General features: G+C 33.6%; 3 protein-coding genes across 4 annotated transcripts; all 3 read left to right on the forward strand.

Moving 5' to 3' along the window:
* The first annotated feature begins 3,551 nt into the window (after nt 1-3,551).
* On the forward strand, nt 3,552-5,131 carry LOC116027805 (LIM domain-containing protein PLIM2a-like). Its single transcript, XM_031269561.1, has 4 exons — nt 3,552-4,162; nt 4,268-4,367; nt 4,490-4,515; nt 4,590-5,131. Exons 1-4 carry the CDS (start codon nt 4,043-4,045, stop codon nt 4,944-4,946), a joined length of 603 nt encoding a protein of 200 aa, XP_031125421.1. The 5' UTR covers nt 3,552-4,042; the 3' UTR covers nt 4,947-5,131.
* Nucleotides 5,132-7,636: 2,505 nt separating this feature from the next.
* LOC116026846 lies at nt 7,637-15,441 on the forward strand. Of its 2 annotated transcripts, XM_031268265.1 has the most exons (18): nt 7,637-7,795; nt 8,668-8,919; nt 9,001-9,102; nt 9,423-9,527; nt 10,031-10,162; nt 10,264-10,362; nt 10,542-10,676; nt 11,037-11,165; nt 11,263-11,358; nt 11,609-11,746; nt 11,897-12,025; nt 12,142-12,231; nt 12,512-12,649; nt 12,812-12,916; nt 13,048-13,143; nt 13,345-13,482; nt 13,719-13,797; nt 13,886-15,441. In XM_031268265.1, exons 1-18 carry the CDS (start codon nt 7,715-7,717, stop codon nt 15,091-15,093), a joined length of 3,252 nt encoding a protein of 1,083 aa, XP_031124125.1. In that variant the 5' UTR covers nt 7,637-7,714; the 3' UTR covers nt 15,094-15,441. The 2 variants fall into 2 exon arrangements, with proteins under 2 accessions (XP_031124125.1, XP_031124126.1); XM_031268266.1 differs by lacking the exons at nt 10,542-10,676; nt 11,037-11,165; nt 11,263-11,358.
* A 2,903-nt stretch (nt 15,442-18,344) lies between these two features.
* Nucleotides 18,345-21,157, forward strand: LOC116027624 (bifunctional UDP-glucose 4-epimerase and UDP-xylose 4-epimerase 1-like). The gene is made up of 9 exons (XM_031269328.1): nt 18,345-18,894; nt 19,301-19,350; nt 19,484-19,619; nt 19,822-19,923; nt 20,034-20,261; nt 20,350-20,431; nt 20,517-20,599; nt 20,683-20,774; nt 20,852-21,157. The coding sequence occupies exons 1-9, from the start codon at nt 18,697-18,699 to the stop codon at nt 20,934-20,936; spliced, it is 1,056 nt and encodes a 351-aa protein (XP_031125188.1). The 5' UTR covers nt 18,345-18,696; the 3' UTR covers nt 20,937-21,157.
* The last annotated feature ends 91 nt before the right edge of the window (nt 21,158-21,248 follow it).

A 21,248-nucleotide genomic window follows, 5' to 3' on the forward strand; every position in this document is an offset into this window, starting at 1 on the left:
TTGATTGTCCTCAAGCAAAGACATTATTAAAGCATTATTAAAGAGAAAGAAAAGAAAATAAACCAATTATTAAATTGAGCTTTACCTAGATGACCTTTAAAAAAAAATTTGTCTCATACTCTCATGAATGCAAAGTTAGTGCCAACTCAAAGAATGCACACACACTTGACTAGAACGTTTTATTATAATATCATGCTATTCAAATAAAGATAAGGAAATATGTGCAAGTGTGCTATACAAAAGTTCAATAAAGTAAATATGAAAATTTCATCAAATATAACATAAGTCAAATTCAAAAATATTCTATCATAGTGCAAGTGCAAAACATGATGGTACAAGGATCAAAGGCATTTATTGAAAATTAAAATGCAAATATTCGTCTCTTCCAAATTTCACTCATTATTTTTCTATTTATGACTTTTTCCAAAGAGAACTACCCCAACAAATCTCGCCATTTTACGCCAGGCATGTTTGGGTTTTCAATTTTGTGTGTATTCATGAACCAGACCATGACACTTATTATTTATTTATGGTACATGTGTAGGTGGCTGATCCAGCGGAGTAGAATCTCTGAATTTTTTGCAAATAAAATAGATGAATAAATAAACTCTCATTTATTTTTCAATTTTCTTTTTTTTTTTTTTGATATTTTCAACCTCACTTATGCTATAAAGATGATTCTTGAACCAACAAACTACACCACAATTTATAGCACTCAAGAATTGTTTAGGAATTTGAAAAAGGGTATATAAAGTGAAAAAGACATATGAACTATTAAAGAAAATGTATAGAACATATAAGGGTTTTTGTGATTTTTAAATTTCTATTTATGTTTTTGTTTTGATTTCTATTTTTTTTCTTTACAAATTTATTATCAATAAAATTAAAGAAACAACTAGTCATATATGCAGTATACACCCTAAGAGTTGACAAAAACCTGCATTATTTCCATCATCGACTATTCAAAATATGCACAAAGGTAAAGCTCAAGCTAATGCTAGAATTTTAAAATGAAAAGGTTCATAAAATAAACATAAGAAAATTAAAAATTTTGAAAATTTTTAAAACTTTGTGATTTTTAGGCAAACTCCCTTCCCCACACTTATTTTTAACATTGTCCCCAATGTTGTGAGATGATAGAAAATAAGATAGAGAAAGTTCTCCCTGATTCATTGTTTCTTTTGTGGAGTTCTCATCTAGCCCTGCAGTTTTTAAATGAGAAGAAGAAACCGCTTTATTATTCATGCCATTCAAAAGATTCTCTTTTTGGAGTTTATCAAACTCCAACTTATTCTTCCGTGCGGAATCCAACCCCTTAACTGCAAAACACTGGTTAGCTTTATTTGGCAAGTTCATAGATTTCAAATTAGAAAACTCCACAGTGTCATCAACCACAGTCACGGTTGATTTGTCATTTTGAACATCAAAAGGGATTGGGGGCACAAATGACTTGGGAGGCACATAAGGATTATCAGATTTGTGCAATTGAGGCTCATCCTTAACAACAATAATAACATCAAAACCATTGCTCATTTATTACAATTCTGTATAAAAATATTCAAGAAATCTTCTAAAGATGGTTTTTTTGGTTGAGGTGAATCAATTGGTTGAAAATTATTTTGATTATTACCCCAATGAAAGTTAGGATGAATTGATTGAAAATCATTTTGATTATCATCCCAATAAAAATTAGGATGATTTTCTAGACTCGGATTATAAGAAATTAAGAATTATAACACGGGTCGTTATCCCAAGAAGAATTATAATAATTGTCCCAACCCGAGTTATAAGAATTTTAAAATGGGTCACATGCAGGCCTTTGATTAAAATTATTCACTGAATTAGCCTGTCCAAAACCATTATTATTTGTACCAGCTACGAATAAATTATTCTGATTCAAATCTAACAGAGAACACATAGTTTTCAAATGTTTTGCTAACTCAGACACTTGAAATGCTAAATCCATATTGGGGTTAAATTCATCCATGATTTTTCAAAAAGCAAAAACACCTTTTTTTCCTAAGCAAGAAATAATTGAATTGAAGGGAAAAAAAAAATTAGCAACAATAGTGAAAGGAATAGGAAAAAAATCAAACAAAAGATGAAAAAAATTAAAAGGAATAAGGAAAACAAAAACAAATAAAAAGCAAAATATTAAATAATTATTTAAAGAAAGAAATCAAATTGCACAATAAACAATTCCCCGGTAACGGTGCCAAAAATTGATGGACAATTTTAATATATGTCCTCGCAAGTGCATGAATCAGTTGTAGTGATAGTTTGCAATAGCAAGAGCCGAACCCACAGGGAATTGATACAATGCAATTTAAAGATCAGACTTAAAAATAATTGACTTAATAATTAAAGTGTTCAAAATAAGTGCAATATCAACAGTGAAAACTAAACCAAATGCTATGTAGAAAACCAAGACAAGGAATAAGCAATTAAAAACCGAGCAAGTAAAGATTGCAATTAAATTAGCAGCTAACAGGAGAAACAAAACTCTAGGAACATGAATCAACTACCATTACTAGTTCTGCAGATTAATTTAACTTGTCAATCAAATTGAGGGTTCGTTCTTACTTTTATCTGACTAATCTGTATGGCGTCCAGATTAAGTCACGTATTCTAACGGTTCATGTACTTAAGAATATTCATTATTATTAAAATTACAATAATAATAAGTTATACTCAACATACATTAAATGTGAACAGAATATTATTATTCATTATTTTTATTAACAAAATTACGATTTAAAATGCTACTTTAATTGCAATCAATACAATTTGTCTTTTCTATTTTATATTTTACTGCTACCATTACTAATAAGAATAATCGTTTATTAAATGTATTAAAAATAATCACAACTTAAAAATAATCGATATCACATATGAGAAATCATACTTTGTTTATTATTATTATTATTATTATTTAAATGCTATAATAATATTCTCAAAAACTGAATTATATAAAAAAAAACAAATTCTAGTTAAAAAAAAAAAAGAAATAAGAAAGAAGAGAAACAATAATAAATGGAAAAGAACATTGATGTACCATTACAACAAGTAGGCATCGTTGAGCATAATGACGGCATAAGAATTGAAGATGATTTTCTCTGAATAATTAAGTCATTCAAATCCTCATCTCGAGAACAAACAGCAGAATTTCTTTGAGCACCAATATTTTCTACAATAAATAAATTACAAACCTAATCTATTAACAATTTACCAGCCAAAATATTTAACAAATGCTATAATAACTAAAATAGTGAAAAAAACTTTAAATAAAACAAATCAAGCCCAAACTACAAATTCATATATATAAATCTTTAATTATATTAATAATTCAATCTTAAAATCAATTAAATAAACAAAAGATAAAAACTATACATATATATGAATTTTTTATTATTTAACTATATATATATATATATATATAATTTCTTTGTTTATATACAATGACAAATGATTAATTAAATTGTTATTGAAGTGTATAGAAAAATGAAATTTGGTGACTAAAGTCCGAAACTTTAGGGGAAAAAACATGAAATTTACGGTTTGGACAAATGTAATAAAAATGGTGTATCATATATATCCCATCCAATAAATAATTTGGTCAAAACTAAAAGAGTGGGATGATAATCGCATTACACGTGTTTGAGTGTCTTACGAGATTATCTGTGTTTTTTATGGAGTATCCTAAATATGTGGCAGAAGCATGCATCTCCACACATCAATTCCAATGCTGTCCATTTTCACCCTCCTCCAACCTACTCTCATAACCACCTTAATTACATACATTAACGATTCTTCATTTCGATCTTCATCAGCTCGCTCCTCCCTCTATATATGTTTTCCATCTGTACGTAATATATTATTATTGGAACTCCGATCCCCTCCGGCGCCCGCCCACTTAATTCTGTCTGTCTCATTCCCGCCCATCATATGTGGATTGGACGGTAATAAGAGGGTTTATTTCAACCGTACGTACGTGCTCCACCCCCCTTCACTACCACCTTAAAACCCAAAAAATAATAATAAAATGGCACAAAAATGCAAGGTTTGTGACAAGAATGTTTACGCGGCAGAGATGATAGCTGCTCGCGGGGAAACTTATCACAATACTTGTTTCAGGTGCAGGCAGTGCAATGGCCGACTCGCGGTATATATACATACTTACATTAATTCATTTACCATTTATTACTGTACTATATTTATTTTTGTAATTGAAATTTTTTTTTATTAATAATTAATATATGAATTGAAGCTGAGCAACTACTCCACCATGGATGGAGTTTTGTACTGCAACCCTCATTTCGAGCAGCTATTTAAGGAAAAGGGAGTCACCGTCACGAGATCACAGTCACGTACGTCCTTAAGTTCCGTCATTTCAATCATTTAAGCTAAGGTTACAATATTCATTCCACGTTACTAATCATGTTTAGATTTTGATAATTCCATTTGATTGTTTGTTATCATCAACATACAGTTGGAAAACAAGGCGCGGAACAGCTGGTACGTACAATAATAATAATTTTTCAATGATTGGTTTTTTTTTTTTTTTTTTTGGGACGAGGACAATTTTGCAGACAAAAACTCCTAGCAAGGTGTCGAGTATGTTCTCGGGCACCCAAGAGAAGTGCGCGGCTTGTAAGAAGACGGTGTACCCATTGGAGAAGGTGACGGTGGACGGGGAGTTTTACCACAAGTCATGCTTCAAGTGCTCGCATGGAGGGTGTATGCTCACCACCTCAAACTACGCTGCACTGGATGGACTCCTTTACTGCAAACCCCACTTCTCTCAGCTCTTCAAGGAGAAAGGCTCTTATAATAATCTTCGCAAGAGTAATTCCCTCAAGACCAACGAAGATCTCACCGCCGCCGTCCCCACCACCGCAGACGACGGCGCCGCCGCGGCCGCTCCTGCACCCGAGCAGGGGGAGTAGTACGTGTATATATATATATATATATATATATGCATGCATGCATGGCCTGCAGGATCCCATCCCCCACCACCTCGCATCATATAAACAATAATAAATTCTATTCGATCTAGTTTTGGAATTTTTAATTTGCATCCAAAGCAAAAAAGAAAGAGTAGTACAGTAAGAATAATTATTTTATTGGAATGTTTTTTCCCCTCTCTATATGCTTTTTTTTTTTTTTATTTTATGTGTTGTAATAGATAGGACAATAAAACTTTCAGCATCGTGAATGAAATATTACAATTTTGCATTTCATTTTTAATTTAAATTATTGCTTTAACACGCATTATATTTAAATGTACGTAACCGTTCACAATATTTTATTTCTGTTGCATTTTTTAATTTTATTCAGAAAAAAAAACACCTATATATAATTCTCATATTTTTAAGGTGATTGATCCACAAGTCATTAGACATAAATTCTCACTAGTTGGTAATCAACAATATTGAAAAATGTTTGTGTGAATCTTAAAAGTGGGTGAAACAATGGTTTAATTAACCTCACATTATATTGTCATAAAAAAACTCTCAATGTTTAAACACATATGAGTGATAAAAATTCATGTAATGAATTGGGATTTTAACAGCTTTTCAGTATAAATAATAAATAATTTAGTGGAAATAAGGTTCCCTGACTGTACATTTATCATGTAAGTTGCATGTTTTTACTATCCATGGTCCACCGCATTTACGTTACAATGATTACGTTACATTATTCTCTTACTGAGATATTATTTTTTTATTCGTAGGGAAAATAGTAATTAGTTAATCAACATATATATAAGTATAATAATGTCAAGAGATCAGAGATCTACCTTAGCTTCTCATATGCTATAGTAGTGGTGAATAAACATTACTTTTACTGTACTATTCTATATTATTGGTGTTGGATTATATGAAATCAATTGAATAATTCCAATAATAAAACATTAAATAATTAAGTTAATTTCAGCCGCTTACTAAATAAATTAAATAATTTTTAGAATTAACAAATTTGTTATTAAATAAATTAAATTTAACTCAAGTCATCATTTAATTAATCGAGTTAAATCTAAATAGTATAGGTAGGCACATGAAATGCTACTAAATTTTGATCACACGATTTTAGAATTTTCATTTTGTACGAAATGAAATATCAATAATGCTGGGAACGTTAATCATACTACAAGTGTGAGACTTGTGTAGTTTGGGATTTTTTTACATTACATCAACTTAACTAGTATTAAATGGTGAAATATAAATGGTAATGGCAGTAGACAATTAGGAAGCAAATATTTAGATAATGCAACTACAAAGTTGAACGCGAGCTATCAAACTTTGTGTCAAATCCATATTAGTTTTATAGTGATATAATACAAATAGTATGAACAAAAATATATATTTTATTAAACAAAATCATATTTTGAGAGATTTTAAACGTTAAAATACTTCTACGAATGTACTTAAAAGTACTAATAGTTGCAGTTACCTTTTATCATCTTTAGAAATAAATAAACACAATAAATGCTCCTTTATTTTTTACTTTAATTGACCTATTCACTATTTTTTGTGATCAACAACAACATTTTAACTGTAATTTTGATTTTTAAGGGGTTTTAAATAAAAAAATATTAATAATATCATTCTATAATTGGATGAAATAAAAAAAAATTGTATTATTTAATTTATGTTGTTTTGAATACGGATCGGAGGGAACCACACAATCCCTACCGAGTATAATTAGATATAGTAGTATCAATATTAAAGAAAAAGAGTACTTGGAGAGACACTTAAAAAGTTATCTAAAAACATAATAAGTTTCAATTCAGATTATGCCCCTCATTTATGTCTGTTTTTTTGGTTAATTTTTTAACTACATTATGCTATAAGAATTGTACTATACAAATTTTTGGACAAAAATACCTATATCATTATAACTTCAGTTATTTTTTTCCATTATTATTACCATGTACATGCATACACAATATATTTTCTTATATTTTCAATGGTAATAATGTATGCACACATGCTATTATCATAAATAAGTTTAATTTAATTTGATTTTAATTAAATATTACCATAATTATAGTTAGTAATTTATCATATAAAAAATTATTACTCTAACAATATTAATCATATTATAATTATTACTCAAATTAACAACTATACTTTTAATATATATAATATGAATTATACAATTATAAATTTAATATATGCACACACACAATTATTTAAAAAAAAAAAAGACTAGTATATATAAGATATGCTTGTATTCGGTCCACTTTAAATTAATTTTTATGAGAACATACACTTTTGATCATAATATTATCATGATTATTTTTCGTCATTTATCAATAAAACAGTTTAAATATTGTTAAATACAAGAACATTTTGGTTCAATTATAGGTTTAAAAAAAAATAAACAAAAAAAATTATAACGAGTCAATTTATATTGTATAAAAAGATCGAAATGTCTTTATATTTAATGATATTTCATCAATTTTATTAACAGATAACTGAAAATGATAATATTTAAAAAAAAAAAAAAAGTAGACTGTGATCTAGAAAAAAATGGAATTAACTTTTTTTTTTTCTTTCAGACAGTTTCTGTGGGAGTGACACGTGTTTAACCAGCCTGCCAACCTACCCTCTGTGTTTATCTTCACTCTTCACTGCTTTCCAGTTATTGACCAAGGACAAAGCCTTAATCTTCTCACCACTTTTACACAGAATCTTGATATTCTGGCAACATGGTCGCCGGAAAATCTCCGGAGCCTCTTCCTCCCGGATGGATCGAGCATGTGCAAGTCAAAAACGGTCGCACGACCAAGGTAACCCACCGCTTCAGCTCATTCTTATACTTTAACATAGCTAAAGTTTCAATCTTGCTGTCTATATCACCAAAAATCTGTAATTAACATGATTCCTTTGCTTGATTAGGGCCTTTGACTGTAGATCCGCTTGTTTACTAGATGCTTACTGATATTCCTTGAACCAAAAAGCAAACTGGATCCCTTCCAAAAAATAAAAAAATAAAAAAAATCTTGATCTAGTTACAAATTCTGTAAGTTGAGAGATTTCAACATAGATAATTAAACTACTGGTTTGGTAAATTTCATTTAGGCTTGGTGCCCAAATTGTTTGTGATATTCTAGATAATTTTTATGGTTGAAGGCATGAAGGTTTTAATTTGCAGTTGACTATGATAGTTTTGGTGTGCTTGTAAATTATTCTGATTTGTATTTGCAATCAGAGGAGCTATTAGCCTATTTGTTATTGTTGATGATAGGAAACATATGGGTTTTGTTCTCTAGCTGCAAGTAGCTGGATTTAAGGAATGTGTTTCTTTTGTGTTGGATGATTTTTCATGTTTCAGTAATTAAATATACAAATGAAACTCTTTATCTCTGGTTTTGCTGTTAAATTTTTATTCTGTTTCCCATTATTACAAATGAAAATGAAGGCAATATATCTCTTCCCTGTATCGGAGTTATAATACGTGCTTCAATGAACCCAGTTGCCTTTATCCTTCATAATGTAGCAATGTTGTTGAAGCATGGGACATTTTCTGTGAACATTGTGTAAAAATTGCAGTCAATAGAGTGTTGCCTCACCTAAAGGATTTAAATGCAGAAAGCTGATATGCAACTGCCTAAATGCTTAAGGAATTTGCTTGACTTATCATTCTTTTTTGGCCTTGCAGTACTACACAAATGGGGAAAATGGGAAAAAATTTTATTCCAGGAAGGCTGTGATAAACCTTGTGAAGGCGGGAGATGTTAACCATGGTCAAAATCAAGGAATCAATAATGGTGAAACTCAAAGTCAAGGAATTGGTAATGGTGATGGTCAAAACCAAGGAACCAATAATGGTGATGTTCCAAATCAAGGAACCCCCAAACCTGAGAATAGACGCTCCAAAAGAAGTACTACTTCACCTTCGCCAAGTTCAAAGGTTCTAGCCATCTTTTTGGTTGTGCTCGACTCTTTTCCTCAATCCTGTCTTCTGACTAGTTTTGTTATTTGCTGCCCATAGCTTGCATCAAAAACAGATCAATCTTCAGATTGGTTACCTCCCGGATGGACAGTTGAGTTGAAAACTCGGTCAACTGGCTTAAACAATGGTAGCACTTACAAGGTATAGAAACCAAATTAATCTTAACTGTGCTGACACATCCCTTTTAAGAATTTTCCATTTTATTTTCGTAAGTTATGCACATAAGTACAGTAGTTTTGGAATCCCTACTATTCCATCAAAAGTGAAAGGTGCTACTGCAGTTTGTACGCTGGAAAAGCTGGTTTATTTAACTTAAAAAAATTCGAATGCTATTCTTCTGTGTAATGGAATGTACTGGTGATAAAAGACTTTTATCTTCATTTCTTTTTTATTTTACAGGGTAATTTCCTAATTTGTCTTCCCTTTTTTATTTTTTTTTTGTTTTGTTTTTTGTTTTGCAGTGTTACGTCAGTCCATCTGGACGAAAGTTATATTCTAAAACTCAAGTGTCTCAGTTTCTCAACAGTGCTGCAAATATCAACACCCCTATCAGCAATGAAAATAAAGTAGGCATTCCTTTTATCATATTTTTGTATTATACTCCTTACCTAAATTTAACTACACTCATATTTGTGCTTTTTAAATATTTATGATCAAATTACACTATTGTGTTGGTTTCATAGCATAGTATCTGTGTCTCATGAACTACCAAGTGTCAGTTCTTAGTATGCCTATCAAGTCTTTTTTACTAATTAGATTTATTTATGTCTTATTATCATCACTAAAAATTACAAGGACCAGCTGTGAATTATGATAATAATTTAAGAAATCACCCTAATGTGGTTGCAACAGAAGCCTTAATGAGTCTTCTAATGATGTGAAATTTGCTTGGTTTAGGAGAACCTTCTCTTCTTTATCCTAGGAACAGCAGGAAAAATTCATTAGGTTTTCATAATGTTTACTTTTCCTTGTTTGAGGTATCAAGTATGCAAAACTAAACTAAATCAATCTAGCAATATTCTTATAAGGTAGCATATAAAGTTTCATGCATTTTTTTTCCGTGTTTCAGAATAACATAGAAGAATCCTCCTCTAATCTGGAAGTGCCTCAAAATCAAACTCCTAAGGAGAACCAGACCCGTGCATCTCGAAAACGGAAATCTGGCATGGACAATCAGACTCCTAAGACAGTTTCCCCTGCAGTATGTGCAAGACACCTCTAAATATAAGTAAATAAATATATATATGTCCATGTGTGCATGCATTTACATGATATGAATTCCCAATTTCTGAACGTATGTAGGTTGCAGCACAAGACATTTCAGCAGATGGGTTACCAGCAGGGTGGATAAAAGAATTAAGAGAAAGGACATGCCCAAGTGGGATAATAAGAAAGGACCCGGTACATTCCCATTTCTTCAAAGAAAAACTTTTCCATATGCAGATGTACATACATGCTCACTCTAACAAAGGCACAGGAAAAAAAAAAAAATTGCTGTGCAAACACGCATTCTCCACGGTATGATAAATTCTTTTGGACCCTAGATGTCTTGACAGGCTTATTTATCTTGACTTTAACAGTATTATATAGACCCTGTCAGCGGATATGAGTTCCGCTCCAAAAGAGATGTTATGCGCTATTTAGAAACTGGTGATATTAAAAAGTGTGTGATAAAGCCCAAGAAAAGGGACGAATCAACACCCAAGGACATACATGTGAGTCTGCTCTTTGCTGCACGTTCATTTATAGTTATTCTTTGCTCCTGTTGCTTGTGTGTGGACAAACATATGTATCTATATGCTCTTAGTTCCAAATTCCGATTAAAATGGGTTGGCATGTTGAGCATGAAGCCTCTTTTACCCACCCATTTTCAAAGCATAATTAATTTGGCGGGCTGTGCTTTTACCCCCATTTCTGTTTAGCCCATTTTTGACTCATTCAAGACCGACTGAACCAACCTGTTTGCCACTTTTAAATTTTAATATTGATGATAGAGGGATCTTTATGATAAAATCTAATATATTAATGATGACATTACTATAATTTGCTTATTTTCAATTGTTTCTATGTTTCAGCATAACATAGAAGAATCATCTTCTAAACTGGAAGTGTCTCAAAACCACAAATCTGTGGAGGACAACAGTCATATATCCAAAAGACGCAAATCTGTTGTGGACAAGAGTCCTGCAAAGATAGTTTCTCCTGTAATCTTCTCCAGATTCTTTGTGAATATTGTTAGCTATTCATTCCTGTTTATTCCATTTTGAATTTTTAATTTTGAAGTTTTAACTTTTAATGTAGGTTGCAGTTCAAAATGATTCAATGGGTGAGTTACCACCAGGGTGGATAAAAGAATACAAAACTAGAAGACTTGCGCATGGGATAAGAAAGGACCCGGTATGTTCTCTTTACTTCAAAAACACACACTCCCATGCAGCTTGACACATGTGCGTGCCCTCACAGAAAAACACAAACAAGAGAGAAAATCACACAGAAATCTGTATTCTCCCAAGTTATTGTGAATTTTAGGAGCTTAGCTTTTTTTTTGAGGTGGGAGAGAGAGAATTAGCTCATGTTAACAGATTTCCTGTAATTTTCATCCTTAAAGATTATAGAGCAGACTCTGATTTTATCTTTATTTTAACAGTATTATACAGATCCTGTCAGTGGATATGTATTCAGATCCAAAAAAGATGCTTTTCGCTATATAGAAACTGGTGATATTAGCAAGTGTGCTATGAAGCCTACCAAAAGGGAACTGGGAGCAACTTCCACTGACATATCTGTGAGTTTGCTGTTTGCAGGAGTTCCTTGATTATGATTTCTTTGTCGTCATTCTTCTTTATGTGTACATAGACCGTCTTTATGAAATTTAATGATAATAATGATAAAACATTATCATAAATTGCTTATTGCTGCTGTTTCCATGTTTCAGTATAACACTGGAAAGCCCTCTCCTAAGCTGAAAGTGTCTAAAAATAAAAAATCAATGAAGGTCAAACGCCACGTAGCCAAAAAGCAGAAATCTGGCATTGGCAAGCGCCCTGCAAAAGTTGTTTCTAATGTAATGTGCTCAAGATAGCTCTCTCTCTCTCTCTCTCTCTCTCTCTCTCTCTCTCACACACACACACATATTTTATGTGTGTGTTTCATATTCCTAATTTTTGAAGTGATATGCAGGCTGAAGTTCAAACCGGGTCTGTTGATGGGCTGCCAGAAGGGTGGAGTAGAGAACTTAGACCTAGAAGATGTGGGACAAAAAGCGACCCGGTATATTCCTACTCCTTCAAAAACACATTTTTCCACAAACACACATGTACATGCAGACTCGCATAGGCTTAGAAAGACAAAAGAAATAATGCTATGCAAACATGCTTTATCCTCAATATGATTAATTTCTTTGATTCTGGCTTTCTGGGTACCTTGAGGTTGCGATTGGAGTGTGGGGGAGGCTAGCTCGAGTTATAGGATTGTCTGTAAGGTTTATCCACAAATATTCTGGCAATGATGTTGATATAATGATATATATATATATATTTTATTTTGACAGTATTATATAGACCCTGTTAGTGGATTTGAATTCCGTTCCAAAAGAGATGCTCTGCGTTATTTAGAAACCGGTGATATTGCCAAGTGCATCATGAAGCCCACAAAAAGGGAACCAGGGTCGGCATTCAATGACAAACCTGTGAGTCTGCTCTTCCAGGATGTCCTTATTTATGATTATATCAAATTACTCCCTATCCTATAATATGCATAGATAAGTTGTACAATACTAAACCTGATTTTTTAATGATAAATATTTCTATCAGTTGCTTATCTAGTTATCTCAATTGTTTTTACATTCCAGCTTAACATAGAAGAATCTGCTTCTAAACTGGAAGAGCCTCAAAATAACACATCAGGGGAGGACCTTAGCAACATATCCAAAAAGCGACAATCTCATCCTACAAAGGTAGCTTCTCCTAACATGCTCAAGATGCCCCTATATAATGTGATATGAATTTATAATTTCAGAAGTTTTATGTAGATTGCATTTCAAAATAATTTCTGGTATGAATTTAAAATTTTGGAAGTTTTATGTAGATTGCAGTTCAAAATTCAGTGGATGGGCTACCAGCGGGGTGGATAAAAGAAATCAGAACTAGGACACATGCATCAGGGGGGATGAGAGAAGACCCGGTACTTGCCCTTCTTCTGAACACACTTTCCCAAAAAATACTTTGCATAAAACCATGCATTCTCCATGTTATGATGAACATTTCTTAGCACAGGTTTCTCGAAGTGGTGATTATATTGCTGGTGTAACTAAGCTTATGGATTTTCTCTACGATTATCCTTATATGTTTTACTAACGACCATAATCTATCTTTATTTTAACAGTTTTATATAGACCCTGTCAGTGGATATGTATTCCGTTCCAAGAAAGATGCTTTGCGCTATTTAGAAACTGGTGATATAGGCAAGTGTGTTATGAAGCCCAGCAAAAGGGTTCCAGGATCAACTGTTAATGACATATCTGTGAGTCCACTTCTATGTGCCATTTATGATTTCTTTGTTGTTTCTTCTCTGTGTGTACTTACTCCCAGTCTTGTGATACTGACATCTTACTCTTTAATGATAGAAAATGCAATAGGATACAAGTGTTAGTCTTCCCTGAAAGATTTGTATAATCATCTATATCTATTCCCTAAACCCTAAACTTACTGTCATTAATATGATGGATGTCTGATGATTGGAAACTTGTCTGTTGTTAGACTCCTGATACGGATACCAAAAAGGAAGAATCGGGGTCTTGGACCAGAAGACAACTTTTTGCTGGCGAAGAATTGAAAGGTAATGCACAGCTTGAGCTGAAATGGCCGTTCACAGCTTGTGGGATGTGCACATTTGTATTTCCCATTCTGACGTGGAAAACTTGTAGGTAAGGAAGGTGCTGATCCTACTGATGCTGCCCCGACACAAGCTGAGGGGTCAAACAAAAGACGGCGCAGCATTACTCAAGATTTCCTTAACGCAAGTCCGGAGGCTGAAGTAAATACCGTTAAAACTCCACGCCGAAGAGCGAGTAAAGGTTCTCGTGCAAAACCAACACCAAATGCCTTAAATGGAGACGCTTCTGCTCCTCAGTCTATGACAAAGACGAGACAGCCCAGGAAAACCAAAGCTCCGAGTGCGAGTGTGCCTGGTCGGACCTCGAAAAGACTTGCGCAGAACAAACAAGAAGTGGAAACCAATTTGGGTCTTAATGATGAGGGGGCTCTTCAAGCTGGTATTGTGAACTCCAGTGGAATTGAGGTCAATACATCTATCAGTCCACCTTCCAGTGATCCAGCTCCGAAAGTGGTAGCCAATACGGGTTTTGTGGAACAGGCTTTTCAAAGTGCTATTCCAAACTCCGGTGGAATTGATATCAATACATCGTGGGGACCCAATGATCCGGTTCAGAAAGTGGTAGCCGATTTGGGTCTTGGTGAAGAGATTCTTCAAGGTTCTGTTATGAACACTAGCGGAATTGATGTCAATACATCTCTGGCCCCTACACCCAGCAATCCAGCTCCGAAAGTTCCTCAGTACTTTGATGCTAATAAGCCAACAACCGAGGTTTATCACGACTGCCTAGGCGACGAGCCTTTATTTCCAGCTGAGAACCGGGGCATTCCCGGGAAGCAAGTAGTTGGACCACACGATGACGATGTTGACATGAACTTACCACTGCCAGTGCCAAACCCCCCACAACCACAGTATCGCAGTGGGGAATGTTGGTCAGACCCGTGCTTAGATTTCGCGCTGAAAACCCTTACAGGTGGAATGTCAGCCGAGAATCCTCAGGACCACCCGCGAGGTGCCCCCCACCAGCAGCAGCATCAGCAGCAGCAACAACAATTCGACCCTCCTTACACACAGGGCGACAGATGCTTCAAACTCCCTGTATTTGATTCATCACGCCTTCACCCTAACGATCCTTCACCCCATTCTGGTTCACTAGACAAGCAAGTGTCAGCAGGGTCACAATCACCAATGAACTCGCCTCTCTTACCCCCGGGATTCGGCATACCAACTTACAGCAGCATCGGTTCCCAACAGTCTGGTTTGGATGCTAGGAAGGACTACCACCCGCCTAACCTCTAATCTGAATTCTGAACCCGAAGCAGCCTACTCTCCCTTTCCCCCGAGGCCAAACGCACCACTGGTAAGTACTGTAATTCATCGTGTAGAACTAAACTATTTGTTCCATGCGCATGCGACTTTGCTGCAGCACCTAGTTGTTGTTTCCGATTTGTAATGCTTTATGATTGCGATAAAAAAAAAAATGCACGAGCCGTGAGGTGACACTCTGCTAGCTTGTGCTTAGGGCTAGCCAGCCATGAATAAGGTAAAGTAGGTGAAAACTTGTGTTGTGAGATGATGAGTTTGTTCCGACAACCTTCTTTTCATCTTCTAAAGACACAATGAGATGGCATCTTATGTTTCTTTGTACGTGCATGGAACTTAATTCTTCATTTTATCCTCTTTCTGATACACCACAACTTAGGCTGGTTTACATCTGATACAAAATTGAAACATGTGCTCTATCTTAACTAAAAGTTTAAGATGATAACATATATTATATGCCCAACAAGTTGATTCTCCCCAGTCTAAACAAAACAAGAAAAAAGGAAAAAAAAAAAAAATCAATCTTTATTGTGAAACTTGCTGATTGCACCAAACAGGAAATACGTAAAACAAGTGAACTAACATTACATAACAGGTACGATGTTTATTGAAAGAGAAAGGATTATATTGATTTCCGACAGTCTTTCATTTTCTTTTCTCTTCATTGCGTATTCATTCTTATCCAGACAACAATGGACTGTAGTAGAAGCTAAGAATGAGATTAATTAATTGTATAAATGTCTACTCTACTATACGTACCCCATATTCCTTCTTTCCCATCAAACCTCACTTTAATTTGTCCCACATATTTCCCATTCCCTTACGCTTTTCCATCTCCATTCCTATCCTTTTCTATATATAATCTCCTAACTTTTCATTCCTATCAATATCATCAATTCTTGTATATACCCAATACAAACTGTGACCTATAGAGTTTGACTCCTTTAACATGACCTTTAGATTATTATAGAGGTTGGATAGTTAGTTGCTATCATTATTGTAAGTAATAAATAGATATAGTTAATTATTATATATTATCAATTAATTGATTGCAAGATATTATCTATCCTATCCAAAATAAATGAATGAATAAATAAACGTGTATGTCCAACGAAGTTTCATCACTTTTGCTGATTCCTATATATCTGATAAAATGATTGAGGTACGTTATTCAATGAAATTGATGGCGCAACAATATTTAGTTTGTCCAGCATATATGCATCTACTCGATGATTTATGACATATATAAATCACATATCACGTTTTAGTGCACAACTCAACTGATCAATCAATTCAAAATAAGTTCATATCTTTTGTTTTTTTAGCAACCGCAGAGTTAAAAGCTTTATTAATTATATTTCACCCACTGCTGTGTTAAGATGCATGAATAATTATAAATTAAAGTTGACATGTAATATATAATTTTTGATACATAATTTAAAATAAACTCGTTCCGATTAAATGGTGAGAATCAAAGAATATGAGTTGAAAACAAATAGATTTATTTGATAATGATGAGATAATAAACATAGGGCTTGACTGCTTGAGGATAAGGGGTCCATGAACTTGTGTCCTGTATCAATTGTTTAGTTCAACTGATAACTACTTGTAATAAGAGTTAAGATAACGATTGAGATTGCTTGAAAGTGACTATTGAGATTCCATTGCATTTATAGTTCAATATTGCCCACTACTCCCTAATAAAAGTTAATATACCAAAAATTAAAATAATTCATAAATTACACTTTGGGTAAGGGTCAAGTTTTAACAATTTTTTTTTTTTAATGTTATAACAAAACAAAATGTGCATTCAAATAGTGATTGTGAGCTAGAGTTACAAGTGAATTTTTACCTAAAATGCATATTCAAAGAGCGGTTGAAGCTTGTAATTCAAAGTTATAACAAAATGTTGATTGAATTACTTATCTTTTTTCACTTGATGTAAATAGAATTTCGTACCTTAATTTTGCCTTAATAACAAAATGCGTTCACGTAGTCAGATGCCAAACATGAGACAGCATTGACAAGAAAATCCACTTCCAAGATAGGAATCTAAATCATTAAACATTTTATCCATATAATTATAATAATAAATTATCATTATCTGCAAAATAATCATTCGATTTGAAATTGGCAGGCTAGATAATGCATGCCAAAATATTGACGTAACTACGTAAGGAACCAATCGGTTCATTTCCCAATTTAAGAAGTTGACAGATTGGCATAAATAGTAGCGCATCTCCAACCTTCATCCTCATCTCTTTCCGTTCCCACCTGCAAATCCAATCCTCCTTGGAATCATATACGGACTATAATGCTACTCTTTTTTTCTTTTCCCAAAACAAATTTTAATATAACCAAAAATACTTTTACAATATGGTAATAGCACTTTTGATTCTCAATTATAAAATCAATAAACTTTTATCTTTTTAAGTATTTTTTTATAACTTTCCATCTTCTATTAGATTTTCTATCTTTGAGACATGATAAAAATGTAATTTTATTATTTAATTTCTTAAATTTTATCAAATTCAAATTTTAAAAAAGCATAAATCATCCCAAATTAGGAAATACAACGAGAATACATTTTAGGATGAGAAGATAGTTAGAACAATTTAGATTAATTTAGGAAATCAAATATAGAAATTACTTTTTTGTTACCATATTTTAAATGACAATATGACAAAAAATTTGTCAAAAGACTAAATATAGTAGAAAATAATTAACTATATTTGAAAAATTAAAAATAGTAATGCTGCAAAGTACTGATGTAATTGGTCAGTGGTCACTAAATATAATCTCGAGTAGCTGAATTTATGATAAAACATTACCGAGCTAAGGTGTGTCATATTTAAAAGTCCAAAAGTCCTCCCTCAAGGACTAAATGTGCCTATCATAAACATTCGAATGGGACATATACTGGGAGCTCGACATGATCAAACATTCTCGAGCTAAGCTGTGTTATATTTTACCACACGTTTGAGAATATCGTCCTAGGTGAAATGAGCATTTTACCAACTCGTTGAGGCATTTTTTAACTAGACTCGGATTAGGTAAAACACAACGTTAATCAGATCTGCTCTAAAAATAGACCTTTCATTCTACTACCCGAATACCGAGCACGTACAAAGATATATGGAGAAGAGTATAATCCCTCTTAACTCCATATACAAATTATAAATGTGGTATCCACCTAATCTACAAAACTACAAAAGATACTGAAGCAAGATCATGAATCATCTTACTTCATGCGCATAACACGCACGAAATTAATATATGTTCCAGATTAGTGTTTATTTTTTTTGTTGTTTGTTTTTGTGTCTCTTCTTTTTCACCAGCGTTTCTGGTTATCCACTGAAACAGTCTCCTTGATATGCTCAAAATTCTGCCTTTCCCATTCTCTCTCTCTCTCATACGCAAAACTTACCCATATCTCTCACAAACTTTCCATATCCTCCGTTAAATTACTGCTCTCCCAACCCCATACTCAATCACTCTCTATAAGTACATGAAGTAACCGCACACTCCGTATACTGATTATTAGATTAGAAACCTCAATTCGCACAAAAAGAAACGAGAATGGTGATGGGTCGGCAAGAAACGGTTTTGGTGACTGGTGGGGCTGGGTTCATAGGTACCCACACCGTGGTTCAGCTTCTTGATGAAGGCTTCATAGTTTGGATCATTGATAATCTTCACAACGCTGTAGAAGAAGCTGTTCAAAGGGTCAGAGAATTGGTTGGACCCCAGCTCTCCCAGAATCTTCATTTCCGTTTGGTACACTCTTTTACCTCATCTAAATTCCCATTATTTTTTAGCAAATTGTAAACACAGTAAATTGATATATTACAAGTATGGGAAAGTGGGGATCTTTTGCTCTTGGGATCTTTTGATTGAGCTGAGGGCAGGCTTGAAAGATTCAAACTTTAAATGGTCTCAGAATCTTGTAGTGTCTTTTCTGTTGCATAGTTGCATGGTTGGGTTGTCAATTCTCTGTTTTCAAATTCCAATAATTTTTTTTTTGAAGGTATTCAAAAGAAGTGATTTAATTTCATGGCTAATTCTGATTAATTCTTTGCCAATTATGTATGATGTGCTTGGATTGTGTATCCATTATACTTTGATTTTCAGTTTGCTGTCATGTTTAGGAATCCTATCTGTTTTACTGACTGATGCCTTGCAGGGTGATATCAGAAACAAGGATGATTTGGAAAAGTTGTTTTCTCAGACAAAGTATGTGGTGTGAGCTAAGGCTAATTAAGGCTTTATATATTTTTCTTGAATGTTGTTTGTTTTGGAATCAATTTCTGATTTGGTGCTGCATTTAGATTGAATAATAGTACTGTTCTGGTTTGCTAATGTTTAGGTTTGATGCTGTTGTCCATTTTGCTGGGCTTAAAGCAGTTGGAGAGAGTGTTGCTCATCCCTTTCGTTATTTTGATAACAACCTAATTGGATCAATAACCTTGTATTCAGTAATGGAAAAGTATAATTGTAAGAAGGTTTGTTCCTCTCTTGTATGCTTTCTGATATTCTAAAGTTGGTGTTTTTGAATCCATCAATATTCTGAGAATCTTTACTAATCATCTGATTAATTTCATCCATATTCCCATCACCCCTGTTGTAACATAGTGCAAGTGTCTAGTTTATGTTTGTTGTGTGATTCTTTTAATAAAACAAGTGATTCGATACACGGTTATGCAGTTGGTTTTCTCGTCTTCAGCAACAGTTTATGGTCAGCCTGAGAAGATTCCATGTTTAGAGGATTTTCAATTGAAGGCTATGAACCCTTATGGTCGTACCAAGGTAATTGTTTGTTTGTATATTATTTGGTGTTGAAAGTGAGTTTAGTGGAGAATGAATGAATGTGTTTGAGATTCTGAGGAAATGTACGTTTTGTGTGTTTCTGTAACTAGCTGGTTCTTGAAGATATTGCTCGAGATATTCAGAAGGCGGATCCTGAATGGAGAATAATTTTGCTGAGATATTTCAATCCTGTTGGTGCTCATCCCAGCGGAAAACTTGGGGAAGATCCAATAGGCATTCCCAACAATCTCATGCCTTACATCCAACAAGTAGCTGTTGGGCGATTACCCGAGTTAAATGTTTATGGTTACGATTATCCCACCCCTGATGGCACTGCAGTAAGTACAAACTGTTTGCTTTAACCACATTTGGAATGTGGTACCATAAATTTGAATGTTATTTGAGGATTGGTTTTTAATGTGACAGATACGAGACTATATCCATGTTATGGATTTAGCAGATGGCCATGTTGTTGCTCTTCACAAACTTCTCAAACAAGATAATATAGGTGCTCATCATCAATCTTTTCTGAACAATGCTATTATAATTTGCGTAGATTTGTCTTGTGACTGACATTTCATTTGCGTGTTAAGGTTGTGTTGCTTACAACTTGGGAACTGGTGAGGGAACATCTGTCCTGGAAATGGTAGCTGCCTTTGAAAAAGCTTCTGGGAAGGTCTGTCTCTCTTCCTCTCCAGGCCTGTTAGGGTAAACTAACCACATTCATTATGTAGGCTCTAACTAGTTCTTCTTTTTCAGAAAATTCCGATCAAACTATGCCCGCGAAGAGCAGGGGATGCAACGGCCGTCTATGCATCAACCCAGAAGGCCGAGAAAGAGCTTGGTTGGAAGTAAGCCCGAACCTGTAGCCTTAGTCTTACTATTAATTTAAACTTTCGTGACCGAATTATATTTTGGTTGTTGGCAGGGCGAAGAATGGCATAGATGAGATGTGCAGAGACCAGTGGAAATGGGCATCTCAGAACCCGTGGGGATACCAGTCTCAACCTTGAAGGGCTATACTAAAAGTAGTAATTAATAACATCTTAGAAACATATATAATGTATGTATGTTTCTGTCGTGTGTTTGTATGTCTGCAAGTGCAAGCAAGCTGTAATTTGTTGTCATCTCCTTTATATTTATTTGCAACTCTAATTAGACTTGTCATACAAACTCAAATTCTGAGTTTTCTCAATACATTATTATAGAGTAAAGTATGAATTTCGTTATAATATTACTTGCGTGTATTAAAATGTTTGGTTTATGTTTAAAAAGTGTTATTTTGCGATGCGAATGAAATGCAAAAAAAAAAAAAAAAAAAAAAA

The sequence above is a fragment of the Ipomoea triloba genome, chromosome 8 (assembly GCF_003576645.1).
Source record: "Ipomoea triloba cultivar NCNSP0323 chromosome 8, ASM357664v1".
NCBI classification, from domain to species: domain Eukaryota; kingdom Viridiplantae; phylum Streptophyta; class Magnoliopsida; order Solanales; family Convolvulaceae; genus Ipomoea; species Ipomoea triloba.